Source organism: Cibotium barometz, chromosome 3 (genome assembly GCF_041138505.1).
Source record: "Cibotium barometz isolate CiBa-2024 chromosome 3, ASM4113850v1, whole genome shotgun sequence".
NCBI classification, from domain to species: domain Eukaryota; kingdom Viridiplantae; phylum Streptophyta; class Polypodiopsida; order Cyatheales; family Cibotiaceae; genus Cibotium; species Cibotium barometz.
In genome coordinates, this window is record NC_141048.1 from 10733320 (window position 1) to 10751720 (window position 18401).

The 18401-nt window shown below is 46.1% G+C and overlaps 1 protein-coding gene across 2 annotated transcripts in view; it reads right to left on the bottom strand.

The window, feature by feature from the left end:
* LOC147639701 (uridine/cytidine kinase UKL1, chloroplastic-like) overlaps positions 1–18401 on the bottom strand; it is a 41243-nt gene that overhangs the window by 5245 nt on the left and 17597 nt on the right. For both annotated transcript variants that reach the window (XR_015261836.1, XM_086772942.1), the window contains exons 7-10: positions 9089–9283; positions 8825–8908; positions 8587–8647; positions 6305–6365 (exon numbers count right to left, since the gene is read on the bottom strand). Coding sequence is in view for 1 of the 2 variants with exons in the window: in XM_086772942.1 (XP_086629068.1) it covers positions 6305–6365; positions 8587–8647; positions 8825–8908; positions 9089–9283 (401 nt within the window). In the remaining variant the exon portion in view is untranslated. The remainder of the gene's footprint in view (positions 1–6304; positions 6366–8586; positions 8648–8824; positions 8909–9088; positions 9284–18401) is intronic.

Below are 18401 nucleotides of genomic sequence, written 5' to 3' on the forward strand. Positions count from 1 at the left end.
CCGCAACAAAGCCCACTACATGCTCAGGGCCAACGATCTCCATGGTGGTAGCCCACTCCACCGCAAGCACATCCGCGCTCTTCCCAGTGCCGGATGCATCATGAGATGAGATGAAGTACATCTCTCCGTGGGAATATGTAACCATGCCGTGAATACTCCTCTTGCGGGTGTCACTCCATCCATCCACAATGAGGGAGACTCCGTTCCTCTCCCATTGCCGCTTTGTGTTGTCGGCCGCTTGCTCTACAATGCGCTTCTCCTTCTCGAGCAATGTAGTGCGCAAGCTCTCGGATGAGGGGGGCGTATCGGTTGAGCCATACTCCCCTTCTTAACCATGACCTTGAAGTATTCCGACCTATTCAAGAACGTAATTTACTAATGAGAAGGGAACTAGGATGATGAAAACATGAATGATGAATTGGCAATGATCGATTGCACTTACCTAGCCGCTTGAAAGGCAATGTGGTCGTGGAAGAAGAAGCAGGCCACCGCCATATCCACCTCCTCCTTCAACTTGGGGTTCAAATTCTTCCCAAGTGTAGATTGTCGCCGTGGGTCATGTAATGATTGAGAGGCCGTGGAGATGGAGGGTGCCGGCTTCGTGGATGGAGTAACATTCCGACTTGATGGTGAAGGTGATGGTGTGCCTGATCCCGATCCACCACATGACTCCATTGTAGAGGCTTGAGTTCCTCTCCCCATTGTCGCGGGATCCACGGCCACTCATGGTGTCCTTCTTGTCTCTTCGACCGCTTCGTAGACGCTAAGCTTGTCAAGAAGTTCCCGTCTCTTCTGGGGCGTGACATTCGTGCAAAACCTCACCTCATGCCCACTCTCATGCAAGAGGTGGGCTCGCACTTTGTCGGCGCCACCCATTCGCCGGTACGGGCAAAGCTTGCATACCCATGGCCGAGAACCGCCTCCATGAACGGATGTGGTGTAGTTAACCTCCTCCCACCATGTCCATCCCGTTGTCCTTCTACGAGAAGCCCCGGCACGTGAGGAGGATACATGGTTGAAGATGGCTTGACTCTTGAGCCTTGAGAGAGAGAGAGAGAGAGAGAGAGAGAGAGAGCCTAGAGGCTTGGAAGTTGGAAGAGTCAAGACTCAAGAGGCTTGAGGAAGAGGTGAGAGAGAGAGAGAGAGAGAGAGAGAGTCTAGATTCTAGAATCTAGATAGTAGGGCGGCGGCCCGCGGGCCTTGTGTGAGAGCCTAGAGGCTTGAAACTTGGAAGTTGGAAGAGAGAAGAAGCTTGAGCCTTGAAAGTTGTGAACTTGAAAGCTTGAGCCTTGAGAGTTGTGAACTTGTGTGTGCTTGTAGCCTTGTAGAGGCTTGTTCTTATATAGATAGGCAAGAGAGAGAGAGAGAGGAAAGCCTCAAGGGCAAGAGAGAGAGAGATGGCCAAGCCTCAAAGAGCCAACAGCCATAAACGGCTAGAAACGGGAAGCGAAACGGCTAGAAACGGGAAGGCGCAACGGCAAGAAACGGCAAGCAACGGCTCTCTGCCGTCCCCGCACAGTGCCATTCCCGACCGGCGTCCCCGTCGCCGTCCCCTATGAGAAACGTGCATGGGGGACGTCCGTCCGTCCCCGTCCGTCCCGCATCGCCATCCCGGCGTTCCAAGCTGTCGTCCCCTCCGTCCCCTGTGACTATGCCAGGGACGCCTGGTATTGCAAGCTACTTATCCGCAGTGAATGCTCTTGTTGTTAACGTATTTTTGATATTTTACAGGCTTAAAGTATGTGAAAAGAGGCCCGAATAGAGATATTTTGTATAAAGGCCCATTTATAAGCTTTTGGATTCACACCCATTTAAATATGGACGGGCACCATTTATAACTTTGGACAATGTTATTTTAAGGATGGGCTTTCTTTTTTGGCAACAAGACTCATGGAGAGGAGTAGTAAAATAGAAGTCGCCAGATGTACCCCCAAGAGAGAGAATCGCCATCTTTGCATGGGTTTCTAATAATCGACCACCTTGAACCCTTTAAGAAAGCCGACCAGGTCACCTTCACTAAAGGAAATACCCGCCGCTGGTGGTTGTGAAAGGCGGTGGCTCCCGAGAAATATCTTTTCTTCATCGTTTTGATGCACGACGTCGTCGTTTTTGGCTGGTTCGAATGAAGGCTGCTGTTCAACGGAACATTGAGGAGCCGTGTTGTACTGACTGTTGTGTGTTCCAGCCACCAAGTGTTGTACCAGCCACCATACTTGTACCAATTGTTTCAGCCAGGCACTGTACTATATTCGTGCGTGCAAAACCCGTAATTGCTGCACCAGTATTTGTTGTACGTGTTCCAGCTTTATCTGTACCAATTGTACCCATATTTGTTGTACCTGTACCTGTTGTACCGTCTATACCAGCCATTGTACCTGCTATACCAGCCATTGTACATGTTGTACCGGCTGAGTGGAGAACTGTACCTACTGTTTCAAATTCTGTAGATGTTGTACCAGCTCTATTGGTGCTGACCTGACTTGTTTTGGTTGCCCATGGTGTTGCCCTGACTTGTTTTGGTTGCCCATGGTGCTGCCCAACTTGTTCATGGTGGTGCTGCCCAACTTGTTCATGGTGATGTATATGGATAATCCGGCATCTCCCGTGGGGAGAGTAAGGCCCTCAAAGCTTGTACATGATAATATTCTCCTTGGGTAATAAAATACTCCAAGGGGGGGTTGGCCCATTCCGGCCCCTATGCGGTGTCACATGTGCAAGCTCCATTTTCAACATTTATGGATGTTTTGTCCAACTTTCATGTTTTACGCAAAGTGATGATGAATACGTGTTAGGACTGTGGCCATGTTTAAATGTTTTAATATCCAAAACAAACTAGCTTTTCCACAAGGAAGCGTCACAGTTGCAATCAATTGTTTAAAAGGCCGGGAAGATGTCACCATTCTGGACATGTTCCTATGGGAAAGGACTGCAAAATTCCAGAGAGCCCAAAAAGTGTAAGTATTGAGAACAAGAGATTTTCCATTTCATATGCATGTGCACAAATCATGGATGCATGTGAATGCATTAGAAGATTTTTGCTAGGGAATGACGAGTTTTTGTGTCCAAACTGCCTGGATAGGTAGTACTGGGGACGCCTGGTACTGCAAGCTACTTATCCAGAGTGAATGCTCTTGTTGCTGACTTATTTTTTATATTTTACAGGCTTAAAGCATGTGAAAAGAGATATTTTGTATAAAGGCCCATTTATAAGCTTTTGGGTTCACACCCGTTTAAATATGGACGGCACCATTTATAACTTTGGACAATATTATTTAAAGGATGGGCATTCTTTTTTGGCAACAAGACTCGTGGAGAGTAGTAAAATAGAAGTCGCCGGATGTACCCCCAAGAGAGAGAATCGCCATCTTTGCGTGGGTTTCTAATAATCGACCACCTTGAACCCTTTAAGAAAGCTGACTAGGTCACCTTCGCTGAAGGAAATACCCGCCGCTGGTGGTTCCCGGGAAATACCTTTTCTTCATTGTTTTGATGCACGAAGTCGTCGTTTTTGACTGGTTCGAACGAAGGCTGCTGTTCAACGGAACATCAATGAGCCGTGTTGTACTGACTGCTGTGTGTTCCAGCCGCCAGGTGTTGTACCAGCCACCATACTTGTAACGATTGTTTCAGCCAGGTACTATACTATATTCATGCCTGTAAAACCCGTAATTGCTGCACCAGTATTTGCTGTACGTGTTCCAGCTTTATCTGTACCAGTCGTACCCATATTTGTTGTACCCGTACCTGCTGTACTGTACCATACCACTATACCGGCACCAGAATTTGCAGAACTTGCTGCAGCATTGGTATAGACAATCCCCGTTCATGAGACTACACCAACATAGACGTGCTCCAGGCAAGTACACGAGGTATCAGACCCAATGGAACACCAATCCACTAGGCATTTCCGGGCATGTATAGAAAGGCACAAGTCCCAATGGAAAGCCAGGTCCACATTATCACATGAGTGGCATCAATCCCCGGCATATACGACTGCCATGGACACCAGTCCAATGTATATATACATGATGAGAAAGCACGGGCGGACCAACTGGGTGGCCAAATGGTGACAACACCCCCAAATTTTAAATAGGAGTGGAGAGCAAGGAGCTTTTACATCAACTCATGCGCCGACACCACCATTAAAGGTGGTCGTGGACGTTTCACCAAGCCTATGTGCAGTGGTTGTACCCTCGTTAGTTCAAATCAAAGAAGAGCCACCAAAACCCCCAAGGCAAAGATGCCTCATACCAGGATGGTGAGAAGCCTAGGCAGATCATGATCTTCTCAAAGAAGGGCCAATAACTTTGTCATTAGCTTTCTCAAGGTCAAGAAGAAGAACTACAAGATCCTCTCCTTGCATCCTAGTGGTCGTGATGGCCTCACAAAAAGTGAAAATGTTATCCAAGATGCTTAAGCATGTCTGTGTCGAGTGAATCTGATTCGGGAGGTGCACGAGTCTGTCACCCCCCGGGGTCCTTCCTGATGAGATATTCTGCCATGAGCTCCAGAAGGGAGCCAGTCCACATGACCTCGTTGAAAGCTGCATGGAAGCCATCCTTCCTGAGGTCCCAATGCTGTATTAAGAGAGAAACCCAGAATTCTTCCTCCCCATGGCACTTCCTACGGAGGAGTGCCAAGAGGGGAAGCATAAGCTCCTATGAGGAGAAAGGAAGATCTAGTGATGTCTGGAGGAAGGCTGAAACCCAAGGCTGAATGTGATGCTAGACCCTCTAGCAAGCTTTCTCATGATAGGGAGAGTTTGGCTCAGCAGAGACCAGGGCATGATAATGCTAAGAGGCGACAGCCCAAACCTCTAGAGAGGTGGCTGCCATTGATCCATCTAACCTACTCAAGGATCGGATACCTTCATGACGAAAATAGGACCTGATCATGGCAAAGAAATCTGTGGTGGACAGGTTTGTGCGCACCTATTTGGGACTAACAGGTGGCAGCATGGGTTTTACACCTGGTAAGTACATATTAATTCATTTTATTGCTTTATGTACAAGTTACTAAGGTTTATAAGTGCAGGTGTACACACTCACTTAAAGAAGGCCGAATACTTTATAAAGTTTCCACATGGACCGGGCGATATTTAAAAACCGAGGCCAGTTTTTATATGGGCATCAGATACCTGGAGGTCATGCATCAAACAGGCACCCCTTTTTGCATGAGAAAAAGCACAATTACTGCTATTTGTGATGAGCACTGATAAATATGCACGTAGACCAGCTTTTGGAGGCAGAAAAAGCTAGTGCTAATCTTCAAGGGAGAGGGCTGAGGACTGGTCGCTGAGATTCGGGCCTGATTCAGGGCTCACTGACATCTCCACGGGCTGCCGGAAACAAAAACGTTTTCACTACAGGCTTCCGGAGCGTTTGTGCAGATAGTAAGGGGCTGTCTGAGACTGTTTCCAGCCCATACAAGGCGGAGCACTTGTGAACAAGACTGGTCAATTTGTTTCCAAGGTGTCTACAGGCATTTGGACACTTAACAGAGCTGAATCTGAAGGAGACGAGATCTCGGGTGAATCTATCGTGAAAGGCTGTAGGCTTTAGCAACCGGAAGTCTTTCCAGGCTTGGCAGGCGGGGCCTTGGGCTTTTATGGTCCTATGTCAGGTCAACCGTGAAGTTCACGGGGTATTGTTTCACTTGTATTCATCTTTGTATCCGGAAGAATCAGGTGCAGACCGGTGGTGAACCCCGGGCACCCGCAAGTTTGTAATCTGTAGCACACTCCTTTTTGGTAAGCTAGCCTTAAAGAAAAGGGAAAGGTGGGCCTGGGGGGTGGGGCGCATCTTCTGGCCCCTTGTGTGGTGTACTATGCAAGAACTCTCTCTTTCTTTTCCTTTAGTCTTGGCTGAACTATGTCGTGGTTTATGCTGAATCATGGTTTACAGTAGTTAAATTCCGTTTTCACTGCCCTTCCGCTACACTCGGAACATTGTCTATGTGCCAGTTTCCTATCCATGAGTTATAACTGAACCCACTCCATGCTTTTGCTTTTTACCTCCCCAATTTATCTTTTGACTTGAAATTTTTTGCTCATATACAAGCATATTTACCATGTAGGCAGCTTAGAAGCATCACATATCTAGATTGAGAAGCAAATCAATGAGGTTACAAAGATTCTAGGTCTAGAAGTTACTTGTTTTTAAAAGCAAAGCAGCCAAAAATAATTTTATTTTTTAAATAACCTATTGATTGATTCAAACTACAAAGTGCACACCAACAGCAGTAGTAGTATTTCAAGGGGCCCAGATAAAATGATGCATCACTTAGAAACCACAAACAGATTCACCTTCGAATTATTGAAACTCCACAAAGTTGCTTGCAGAAATCTACTCCAGTATAGACAGACCCTGCAACAATACAAACCACACTGAGTAAATTCATTCTATTGCAAACATAAATACAAACACAGAAATGTATAAAAGCTACTGAACACTGATGCGTGTTTGAACATTTCACCGGCAGCACTTAATGCGTTTTTTGTCAAAAAGAAACATGAAAGCTCTATTTGGCATATCTATAGCTGGAAAATCAACTCTGAATTCAGAATCCAAGCATACCTATGGTTTTCAGAAATCACAGACCTAGCCACACACGTTGTAATTCACATGGATTATGTAGCTCACATGAATCCACTTAGCTGTTTGACTCCATTCATGTGTCAGCTTTTTTTCCCCTTTTTTCAGAGAAGTTCCTTCAATACGTAAAAAACAGATACCTTTTAAAGAATACTTAGCAACTCTATTGGATACAAATGTCTCAAAGGGGTTGGCAACTGCTACTCCCAAGAAAATGTGAGAATGGAGTTAAGACCTTGCCAAAGCTGAGTAAGGTATAGAAGACATGATGGAGTTTTTTGTGGAATTCATGGCAGACCATAGTTGTTGCCATTCTCTCAGAATGGAGTAGCACACTGTGATGTACAGGCCCCAAGCAATCTGTCAATTAATATGCCAAATGAATATAGCATGCTCATCACACCCAATAATAGTAATCATGATTTGTAGATATGAACCGAAAAGCATAGACGCCTCACCAGATCCACAGACTCCCCCACTTACTCAGGCCTTATCCATGTATGCCAACTCCCAATGTGGTGTTGGAAACCCTCTCTAAACTCCTGTGTCTTGGTATAAAGGATGACCTCTCAACCAATGCAATTCCTAGTGAAGTTTGCACTGGGCTAACCAAATTGTGCCATCACATGGAAGCCGAAAGGCCTGCCTAGAGAGCTCCTATAGCATCTGAATCGAGTATGAGAACCCCGACATAATATCTCGCCTACCACTTGTAACACAAGACAGCCCCAGCAGCAAAATCACTTGCATCAACTCTGAGCACCAGAAGGCTGCCACGTCAAGAATGGTGATTTAGACTGTAACCTTCTTTTCCCCAATGATGGTTGATACAGTTTGAATGCAAGCTGAATTTTCTGGCACCTAGTATTTTCAAGGATATGTGCCTTCAGACCTATCAGTCATTAGAAACTGACTGACAATTCTCAACAACCAACCTCTTCATGATATGGCATGAAAGTATGGCATTTAGAAACCAGTGCCTCATTGATATTAGTCAAGGAACAAATATAAATAGGAATGTGTGAAATTTGCCAAATGCAATTTCACCAAGTTATATGCAGAAATCATTTGTTTCATTGCCCGTCTAGACTTCTGACTAAGGCTGTACTTGAAACTTGAAAGCTAGCATTAGGTAAGAACTCGGTCATGTTCCATTACTGACTCTATAAGCATGGAATCAACAGGTCAGTGCTACTTGGCACCTAGTTAAACTTTCTGAAATTTTGAAAAAGTCATGTAAAAATTTTTGGCAAGGCTTAGGGCTCAGTTATAAAACTACTGGATAAAATATCTCTCAGGGTCCATGTAGATCTGATGTCATGGCCTTAGTGCGAGTTGGCCTTGGAGCATACTCTTTCTCAAAGTCTCCCTCAGAGGTGAGGGACTGTAGTATGGAATACTACTACCAAGATTCTTAGCCAACCATGATCTATACCAAGTCTGCATGTAGGGGGAGAGGCAGACATTTGTAATTTTTTTTCAAGCCATTAAAAAATCCCTTGAAGGGAAGGATGATCTTGGTAGTAGTATGGAATACTACTACCAAGATTCTTAGCCAACCATGGTCTATACCAAGGCTGCATGTAGGGAGAGAAGCAGACATTTGTTAATTTTTTTCCAAGCCATTAAAAAATCCCTTGAAGGGAAGGATGATGTTGGATTTTCAAACTGGATCATTTGGTTCCACTTACGCGCACAAATAAGTCGGACATCTCTTGGAGAGATCCACAGGGGACACTTCCCATGTCCTACAACTCAAGCTTCCATACAGACTCAAGTTGGAAGTTGGAACAGCGCACTTGATAGATCTACAGAGAACTGACAAATTTACCGACTGATAGCACTTGGCTGAATTAAACGTCTCAGTAGAAACAAACATAAATAATGGCAATTATTTATTTTGGAGGAGCTTCTTTATTAATACTCCACCTGAAAACTTTAGCATTTATGGATTCCAAGGTACAAAAGACAACAGAATTTGACACAAGCTCACCAGTAGGAGTGATTACTTGCTTTTCTGTAAAAGGAAGATGACCAAGGCCATGCTCCACAACCTAAATAGAATAAAATCCAGCAATTGGCAACTGGTTGAAAAATGATAAAATGAAAGAAGCAGATCTTTGTTTTTTCCTTGAGGCTGTAAAAAACTTTTCAACCCAATACCCATGGTTTTCTGTTGTTAACTTAAGACCAAATTGTAGAGAAGAACTATGTTTCTGTGTAAGGAATACCAATCGTATAAGCCGGTCAGCATAAAACACAAAGTCATGTTTTGTTGTCTCTTGATCTCGAATCAAAGTATGCATCCCTCGAATCTGGCAAATCGAAATATTTTCCTGATATTAGCTGTGTTTTGTCGTTATGATGAACACCACAAACAGCTTAACATGAATAGCAAGATATTATTAAAAGCTTTTCCTGCTGAGCAACTACTCAACTACTACATGGAAAAAAAAGAACCATCAAAACGGAAAGCTGAGCAAAGCGAAAAATGCCTGGTATGTGGATTGGATGACATAAACATTGGAGTATATTTTACAAAGATCATGCTGCCCTAGCTTTGTTCTGATATGTTGTACAATGAGGTCAATGGCAACATGATTGTCCCCTCCACGAGGAATAATGACATCTGCATACTTCTTGGTTGGGAGCACAAAGTCATCAAACGCCGGCTTTACAAATTTTGCATACTGCATTCAGATCCACAAACCCAAATTAGTTAAATATTAAACAACCATGCTTTTGGAGAGAAATTCACAGCAGTATCATAGCTTAAAGGAAAAATTTTGAGTATAAGACATGGCATAATACATAACTCACTTGGTTGGATGGCATCATCATCACAATGTTAATGTCCAAATTTCAAAACACTACCATTGTGCAGGATCTAAATCACTTCTCCATGACACAGCCAAGATGAAGGCTACCAATTTATATATACACTTAAAAGAAAAAGTTCTGGATTTTAATCCAAACAAGTACCCAGGATTGGAGTTACTAGTTAACATGATGAAGCCACTTTTTGGAACCTGTTTTCCAGCCTGTGCATAAAGGGAAAGAGTAGCTTTGTTGGTTTGCGAGAAAAATGGAAGGGGCCGTGCAGGGGGAGGAGGGGGGAGGGGATTGATACTTGATTACTGGTGCACTAAGCTTTCATCTGAAATAAACGAGTACTTTGCCAGAGCTTTCTTCCCACCCTCATTCGAGTGCAAATTGAGGAGACTGGGGCATCCACCCAGAAAAAGGTTTGAGATGTGTGTGGAACTGTTGCTGAAAAGTAACTTACTGTGAGGCTACTTGTTCTATATTGAGGTGATGCCAACCGGACAACTCCTGCGGTCAACTTGCTCTTACATTCTGGTTGCCTGCTTACTCATGACAGAAGAAGAGAAGGGAGGGGAGACCCATTTCATAGGCCCCTTAATATTCTCAGCCTGCTTCCTTACTAATTAACCCCTTGGAAAAGACAAAAAAGAGGTCGCGGTGCTCAGGGATAGGGCATCAATGGATGCCCTATCCCTGGGCATCCATCGATGCCCTATCCCTGGAAGGAGGGGAGACCCATTTCATAGACCACTTAATGCTCTCAACCTGCTTCCTTCCTGATTAACCCCTTGGAAAAGTAAAAAAGAGGTCATCCAGATTTTGATGGGTGCCCAGGGATAGGGCATCAATGGATGCCTCCAACAAAAAAATGAGTCCCACTGAATCCTCTAAGAGTGTGCATCAGATCTGGCCTCATACTATTGATGTACTGAATCACTAAATCCTCTACGAGTGTCACGTACATCCTGCACTTGGATGCCACGTAGACATATCAGTACAAGAAGCTGCAGGACCTGGGGTGGAAAACTGGTCCCATGTGAGCCGAGTCCGGGACGAGTCAGCCAAGGTTCCACTCTAGTCGTCCGAGGTCAGGTGCGCATTGTCCTGCACATGCGTCCAAGGTCAGGTGTGCATTGTCCTGCACATGAAACAGTGCCAGTCCGTGCTGTGAGTCTCCCTCCAGCATGATGTCAGTGGTTCTATGTATCTGGTATGACACTAGATGCCAAACCTTTGTGTAGACAAGTAGGATTTGCATGTAGGGATGGGGCCAGCCCATAGGGCTGCCCCAAGAACAATTATGTGGGCATGGAGGACAGGAGGGCCTTGGCTGTGCGCACCAGCCATGGGATGGGCTGGAAGGGCTGTCGGTCAGCCCTAGGGCCTCTAGACCAAGCAGCCGACAGGGCATCAGGCCCTCAAAATCCTGTCAGCCAGGTGTAGGGCAGCCCACACAGGCTGCCCAGCAGCCCATAACAAATGCACATGCTGGCCAGACAGCCAGGTGTGAATGCGCATGACTTTTCAGCATTTAATGCGATTTAAACAAGTCGTGGAGGGAAAAATAACCAGCTGACCAGCATCTTCTGGGAGTATAAATACCCAGGGCATAATTCAGTTCCATTCATCTCATAATTCAGTTCCATTCATCTCATAATGCACAAAGTGCTGGAGCTAACTCAAGGGCGAGGACAGCCAAGGAGAAGCTAACACAAAGGGTGAAAAATTGAAGGTCAAGGGCAAAGGATCCTCCTCAACCAAGAAGGTTCAGGTTCAGTCTTTTATTTTCAGATTTGCATCATTCTAATAAAAGCAAATACACCATCCGTGGTGGGGGCCCTACAAAGGGTATTCAGGACCCAATATTGTGTCCTCTTCTCCCTCTCTCTCTGTCTCTCTATTTTTCTGCACATCTACATTCAGTTTTTGCGCTATTTTCGTCGCAACAAGTGTGCTGATTTTTGACAATTGAAGTTACCGATCTCCCCCGAAGCTTCCGCATATTACAGAGGTATCAAAGCCTACTTCAAGATTCAGCAAGAAACCAGAAATTTTTTCTCGCTCGTGTGGCTGGTTTTCAGACTCCGGTGGACCACCCCTTTCAGAGTGACTCCAGTCCCTCAAAGGACGGTTGGTTTTCAGCCTCCGGAAGTCTCCCGCACACATAGTGGATGGTCAAATTGCACTCCGGAAAGGAGGTGCATTTTCTTGCTATAGCAAGCTTCGACGACAAGAGAGACCAAGAACCTTGGAGCCTACGTGCACCAAGCAGCCCAGCTAGGGCATCCAGCATGAGTGTTAAAGAGATGTTCCAACAGATGATGCGAGCAATCGTAGACTAGAGCACCAAGTTGGAAGAGCAAGAGACGCAGATACTGGCTCTGGAAGAGCGCACCCGGTCTCCAGCTGCGCGTTTTCCGTCTCCTCCTCCCTCTCCTTCCGTTTCCCAAATTCCAGATCCTCTACACAAGGACCCTCTCGAAGGGTCACGACCGCAGCCGAGTTCGATGCTTGAGTTGCAAATGCATGCATTGAAGATCCGACTACAAGAAGACGACGCCATGCGACGTGTGGAATATGAGCAATACCTTGCGGCTTTGGACGCAAGACTGACACCAGCAACTTCCTCAAATCATTTTCCTGAGAAAATAAATTTCAGTAAGTATAATGGTAAACTCGACCCCACAACTCTTTATTCATGGTTGCATCAATTTGAAGCTTACTTTGCCGCAGTTAGAAAAAATGATACTGACAGGGTGATCTTAGCCAGTTGGTACTTGGAAGGTGAGGCCATTCCTTGGTGGACCAGTGGGCTCATGCCCACACCAAATTAGGTATGGCAGCTTATGTTTGGGTCCGCGACCTTAAGCAGCGGTTTCTACCACCCCATTACCTTGAGCAACTCGAAGACAAGTTTAGGGAAGCGGTCAGAACGCGCAACCAGTCCTTCAGTTTGCCAACAAAATTTCAAACTTATGTTTGCAGTTAGGATTATCTGACACGAACAAGAAAGGGCAATTCATGTACGGTCTTGACACACAAATCCAATGGGAGCTACGTATGTTTAGGCCAGCCACCTTCGAAGACGCACTCTCACTTACACAGACTGCTGAAATGAATGGAAAGCCCAAGACTTCCCAGCCAACTACTCCCAAGGCTACCACCTCAAGGAGAAAAGGCCAGAACTAGACAAGGTCTTCCCCAAGACAGAGCACGAGAGCCTCTGGCTCCAAGAACTCGACCAATGCGCCCAAGCTTACTCCAAACCAGAAAGCGAAGGCATGCAAGACTGGTGGCAAGTTGAGTGATGAGGAGATTGCTCGGTACAAGAAGGAGGATAGGTGTTTCTTTTGTCATACAAAAGGACACACTTCTCGGGAGAGTCCTAAGAAGACCATAGTAACATGGGACGGGGAACGGGAAACGGGAACAAGAACGAGAACAGGAACAGGGACGGGGACGGGGACGGGGAACGGCGAAAGGCAGGGAACGGGGACGGGGGGAAGGGAACGGCATATGGAATATGCAATTTATTGACTACAAAGCACACTAAATAAAATAACATTTATGTTTTTACACTTTGAACATTCAAGGCATCACTTTAAATGTGCAATACGTGGCACAAACACCGAACAAGCGCTAATAAGACTTAAGTACACCGACAAAGTTCAAACCAATATATAAGCATGGAATGATGATCACTATCAAATAACAAAAGACTAGTGTCTACAATGCACATAAAGTGCTGAGTCAAGACTCAAAAGTAAAAACAATGAAACATAGCTAAATGATAAATCATAGACCTTGCAATGCTCAATCGAAGGCTGGAGCGTGAGAAGTATTGGCGTCATGATCATGGCTGCCTACATGACCAGTCTGAAAGGTAGTGGCATCATCCTCTGGGCTCTGTTGTGTCTCCACCTGCTCATTTTCCTCCTCCTGCTCCATCTCCCACTGAGTAAAGGGATCTGCCTTTGCAGTCGCACCCTTGCAAAGCATTCACAAGTTTGCGCTTACAAAAACAAGATCATTGGCCTTTTCTACACCAAGGCGGTTCCTCTTCTTTGATGCAATATGGCTGTAAGAACTCCAAAGCTACTCCAAACAAGAGGAGCTTACAGCTTGGCTGAGAATGCGGACAGCCAAGTGTTGCAGCTCAGGCCCATCTAAACCATAGTCTTCCCACCACAACGCAGCCCCAACCTTCAACCTATCCACAACCAAAAGCACCACGAAAGGACCTGTATGCAGCAAGCCGGTCTCTGATTTTGCGCCTAATGCCTCCATCTGGCACTAGACGATCCAAGATAATTCTCCAACCATCACTAACCTCTCTGTCACCCTCCAGTATGAAGCTCTAGATACTAAGTTAGTTATTCAGGGCATAGAGTTTGTGCGTGATTTTATGGTTGCTCCTCTTGTAGGAGCAGACATAATATTGGGCATTCAGTGGTTTCACAAGTTCCTTCTTGATGTCAAGTGGGACAAGCACACTTTCCAGATTAGTCGGAATGTGTCAAACGCCCCAGTGACCATTAAGTGTGAGCCAGGAATTCCGAACTTTCCGCTCATAAGCCACTTGCAGGCTAAACGAGCAATCAGGAAAGGCGCACATTGTGTGATGATCTATATCATAGTTGTTACGAGGCGCACCTCTAACAGTTCGAGGCGTTCGATGTGTATGAGGCGTTCGAGGTGTACAACTGCCTGATCGAGGCGTCCACCAAAAAAAAAAATTTACTGGTTTGAGTCTTTAGACTGGGGCTTTAAGGGCCCAAGGCAGCCCCTCTCACACTCTCTCTCTCCTCTCTCATACATTCTCTCCCTCCCTCCCTTAAGCCTTTCTCAAGACCCAAAGTTCAAACTTCAAACTTCAAACACACTAGGATGATGATGTTTTTTATACCCACTTTTGGAGCTCTCTATACTCTACCGGTTCATTTCAATTCATTTCATTTTACTTTGTACCCTTGAATCTTGATGATGTATCCGAATGATGAGGATGCACTATTTTGGTCTCATAGGTCATTTTGGCCTTCTGTCCTGCAGACATTTAATACAGCTTTCTTTCTTTCACACACACTCTCTCTCTCCCTCTCTCATACACACCCTCTCTCTCCCTCCCTCGAGGCTCATACATACACACTCTAGTCTCTCTCTCTCTCACAACTTTCACTATATATCTATCACTACACACACACACACACACACACACACACACATATATATATATATATATAAAACAGACACCTCTAACGTCTCTAAAAAATACGAGTCTTTCGAGACGCGTACCATACCCGCCTAGTACCAAACGCCTCTAACGTCTCTAACAACCATGATCTACATCCAGACTGCCCAGACGGTGGCCAGTGCTTCCGAGAAGTATTTGGCTCTTCCTCAAAAGTTCCAGAAGATTTTTCTTCGGGACAATCTCCCTCCCCAGCTCCCTCCGTCCAGATCAAAGGACCACAAGATCGATCTCCTCCCAGGCTCGGAACCAAATTTCCGTATCGCTTTTCCAAGGCAATGGAATCGGAGTTGGACCGCCCACTCCAAGAATTGTTGCAATCTGGCTTCATCCACCTCAACGTGTCGCCATTTGCAGCACCGATCCTGTTTGTCAAGAAAAAAGATGGGTCTTCTCGTTTGTGTGTCGATTATCGTACACTCAATAAGCTGACTATCAAGAGTAGATTCCCGATGCCTCGAATAGATTATATTCTCGAGAGGCTAAATGGGGCTAAGGTGTTCTCAAGACTCGATTTGAAGAGTGGGTAACACCATGTAAGGATTGTTGAGGGGGACATCCCCAAGACAGCCTTCCGTGCGGAACGGGCCCACTATGAATTTGTGGTCATGCCTTTTGGTTTGACGAACGTCCCAGCCACATTCAACCGCATGATGATGCGGATGTTCCGGGAATTGATTGGAAAGTGTGTGTTCATATTTTTGGACGACATAGTGGTATTTTCAACTACGGTTGAGCAGCATGACATTGATGTGGAGAAAGTCCTGAAGTTGCTGAAAAGCAACAAGCTCTACGTCAATGAGAAGAAGTCTGAATTTTATTTATTCGAGGTTCATTACCTTGGATATATAATCAGTGCAAAAGGCATTCGACTTGATCCGACCAAGGTGGCCGAAGGCAGCAACATAACTCTCTCTCTCTCCTCGATCTCAAGGAATGCCCCCGAGTCTCCAAGAGAAACTCGAGGCCCTCGAGACGACAATGAAGGCACTAATCAAGGAGAATAAGACGACATCCGATTCCAACCTCAATGAGGTGGAGAACAAACTACACCGGCACATCATGGCCCTCGAAGCACGGGTCACGGACCTTGAACAAGAGAACACAGCACTCAAGGAGGAGGTGAGTGCATTGAAAGTGGAACTGGTAGCCGTCAAGAACACCGAGAAGAAAGAGGGGGAGATCAATGAGAACACTCTCACGGCCATCAAAGAAGAGATCTCCAAGGAGATCACAAAGGACATGGAGGGAAAACTCGAAACCAAGCAGTCAGGATGGGTTGAGATGGTGAAGAAGAACATCCGCAAAGAAGTGAGGGAGGAGACTCAAAGGGAAGAACATCAAATCATTCACACCACCATTGAGGAGGAGAAGATGAGGCATGCCCGCCGCCTCAACATTCAAGTCACAGGTATAGCCGAGACACCCAACTCCACTCCCGAGAAAGATGGACAGCTTCTATGCATGAAGCTAGGCTACAGGGAAGAGGACCCTCTCCCCTTCACCAAAGCATGGAGAGCCGGGAAAGACTCAACACGCAAGCAAGTCCTCATCCTACAGTTTGCAGGAGAGACGGAGAGGGTCACCTTCATGAGGAAGAGGGTCATACTACGAGGCTTAGAGGGAGCTCCTATTTTCTTGGATGATGATCTCACGAGGATGCAGCTAGAGCATAGGAGAGCTTGCATGCCACAAGTCTTACACGCGAGGAGAGAAGGCAAGAAGGCCTTCTATCGAGATGGCCGGGTCATCATTGATGGCCGGACCATGGATTAGCGGTTTGGGGCCTATGGGACACAAACCAGGCCACTGACAGAGATACACACGGCAGTATGGAACTGTAATGGTTCACTATGGGTGCAGCCTGGACGGCTGGAGCATGTTATGGTGGGGAGAGACATCATACTTCTAATAGAGACACATCAGAGCCCAGAGAGAGGGCTACCTCGAGTAGAGGGATTCCAGTGGGAGTCAGCATACAGGAGGACCACACGCCAGGGTACCTCAAGAGGGTCGGGGGGAGTAGCAGTTCTATTCAGACGGGAGCTACATGGGAGACTGAGAGTGGTAGCACAGGATCCAGAGGCCAGATACATGTGGATCAGCTTACAACTCTCACAGGACAAGGTTATATACATAGCCCTATGTTACTTTCCTCCATCAAGATCCTCCTATGTCATTACAGAGGACATGCCACAGGAGGAGGAGACAGGAGCCTCGCCATACACTTGTCTGTCAGAGAAGATTATGCATTATTCTACACTAGGAGAAAATATTTCTTACGGGCGACTTCAATGCCCACACACAGAGCAGACAGTGTGAGGTGTATGACTATGATGACATGGAGATCCTCCACCCTGTGGATCCAGAGGAGATAGGGGCTAGTCGGGCATTAGAGGACACTAGACCAGACATAGGACATTATGGGGACCACTTACTAGAGTTGGGAGCCAGGCATCGTCTCGTTATTTATAACGGGATGCTATAGTGGCCGGGATCAGCCGGGATCAAGAGGGCTGACATGCTTCCCACATGGGGGTCATACACGGACCGGAGGCATGGTGGTAGACTACATTAAGGGGTCTTTGGAGGCATCACAGCTTGTCACCTCATTCTCCATTCCACCTCGTCCTATTGGGGCAGATCATACATACTTGGCATTTTCACTAGCCGGATCACCAGTATCATCAGGCCCCCACATACCGACGCCACACACTACCATCTACTTCACACATGACATGGCAGATATATACACTGGCAGAGTAGAGGATGGGCTCCTACTCATGGATCCCCTGGCACCAAGGTGGAAAGGTACGTAGTGTACGGCACGCTATCAGTACGTACGGAACGTACTTTTGTACGGAACAAATTTTAAGGTACGTAAACAGTACGTACCATTTGTAAGCAGTCCTAGAAACCTGAATATTTTGTGGACATAGCAACCAAAATACTTAAAATAAAGACTGAACCTCATTACTTAAAGTTTAAATCAATTATCAGTTACCAAGCCCATTACACAATACCTCATGTCAACAGTCATAGTGATATAAGCAAGAACCATGAAAGTCATAGATGATAAAAGAGAGTACAAATATCATGTCTACAGCACATGTCCTGGTCCACAAGTGCAAAAAGCAAAACAATGAAACACTACAGTTGTCTAGACTCTAGAGTATAGTCACAAGGGACGGGGGACGGGGACGGGGACGAGACGGGGGGCGGCCATAAGTAGGGAACGGGGACGGGGGAGGGAACGGCACTCAAAAAATACTCTCTCTAAATTTCTGCCGCCGGGGGGATCCAAGGGGGGCCGGCGGCAGCCATTTAGGCCCCCCTTGGCGGGGGAGTTCGGGGGCGCTGCCCCCGAAGCTTGAAACGAACTCAAAATCATCTCTCGTACTGTCTCTCTTACTACTGTCTCCAACAGCCATAAACGGCTAGAAAACAGGCAGGCGCAACGGCCAAAAACGGCAGGAGCAACGGCAGGCGCAAGCGTCTCAAATCTCATCATCAGATGAAGATGATGAGTCTTTTGAAGAGAGCCACATGCCACACATTTTTTAATTTTTTTTAAATGATTCCGTACGGATCCATACAGTATGGTACCGTACCGTACCGTACGGCTGTACTGTACTGTACGGATCCGTACATGCGTACGGCAGCAACCTTGCCTAGCACCTATGGATACCATTACAGCCCAGCTAGCATCACTCCTACACACGGCTGCATTACAG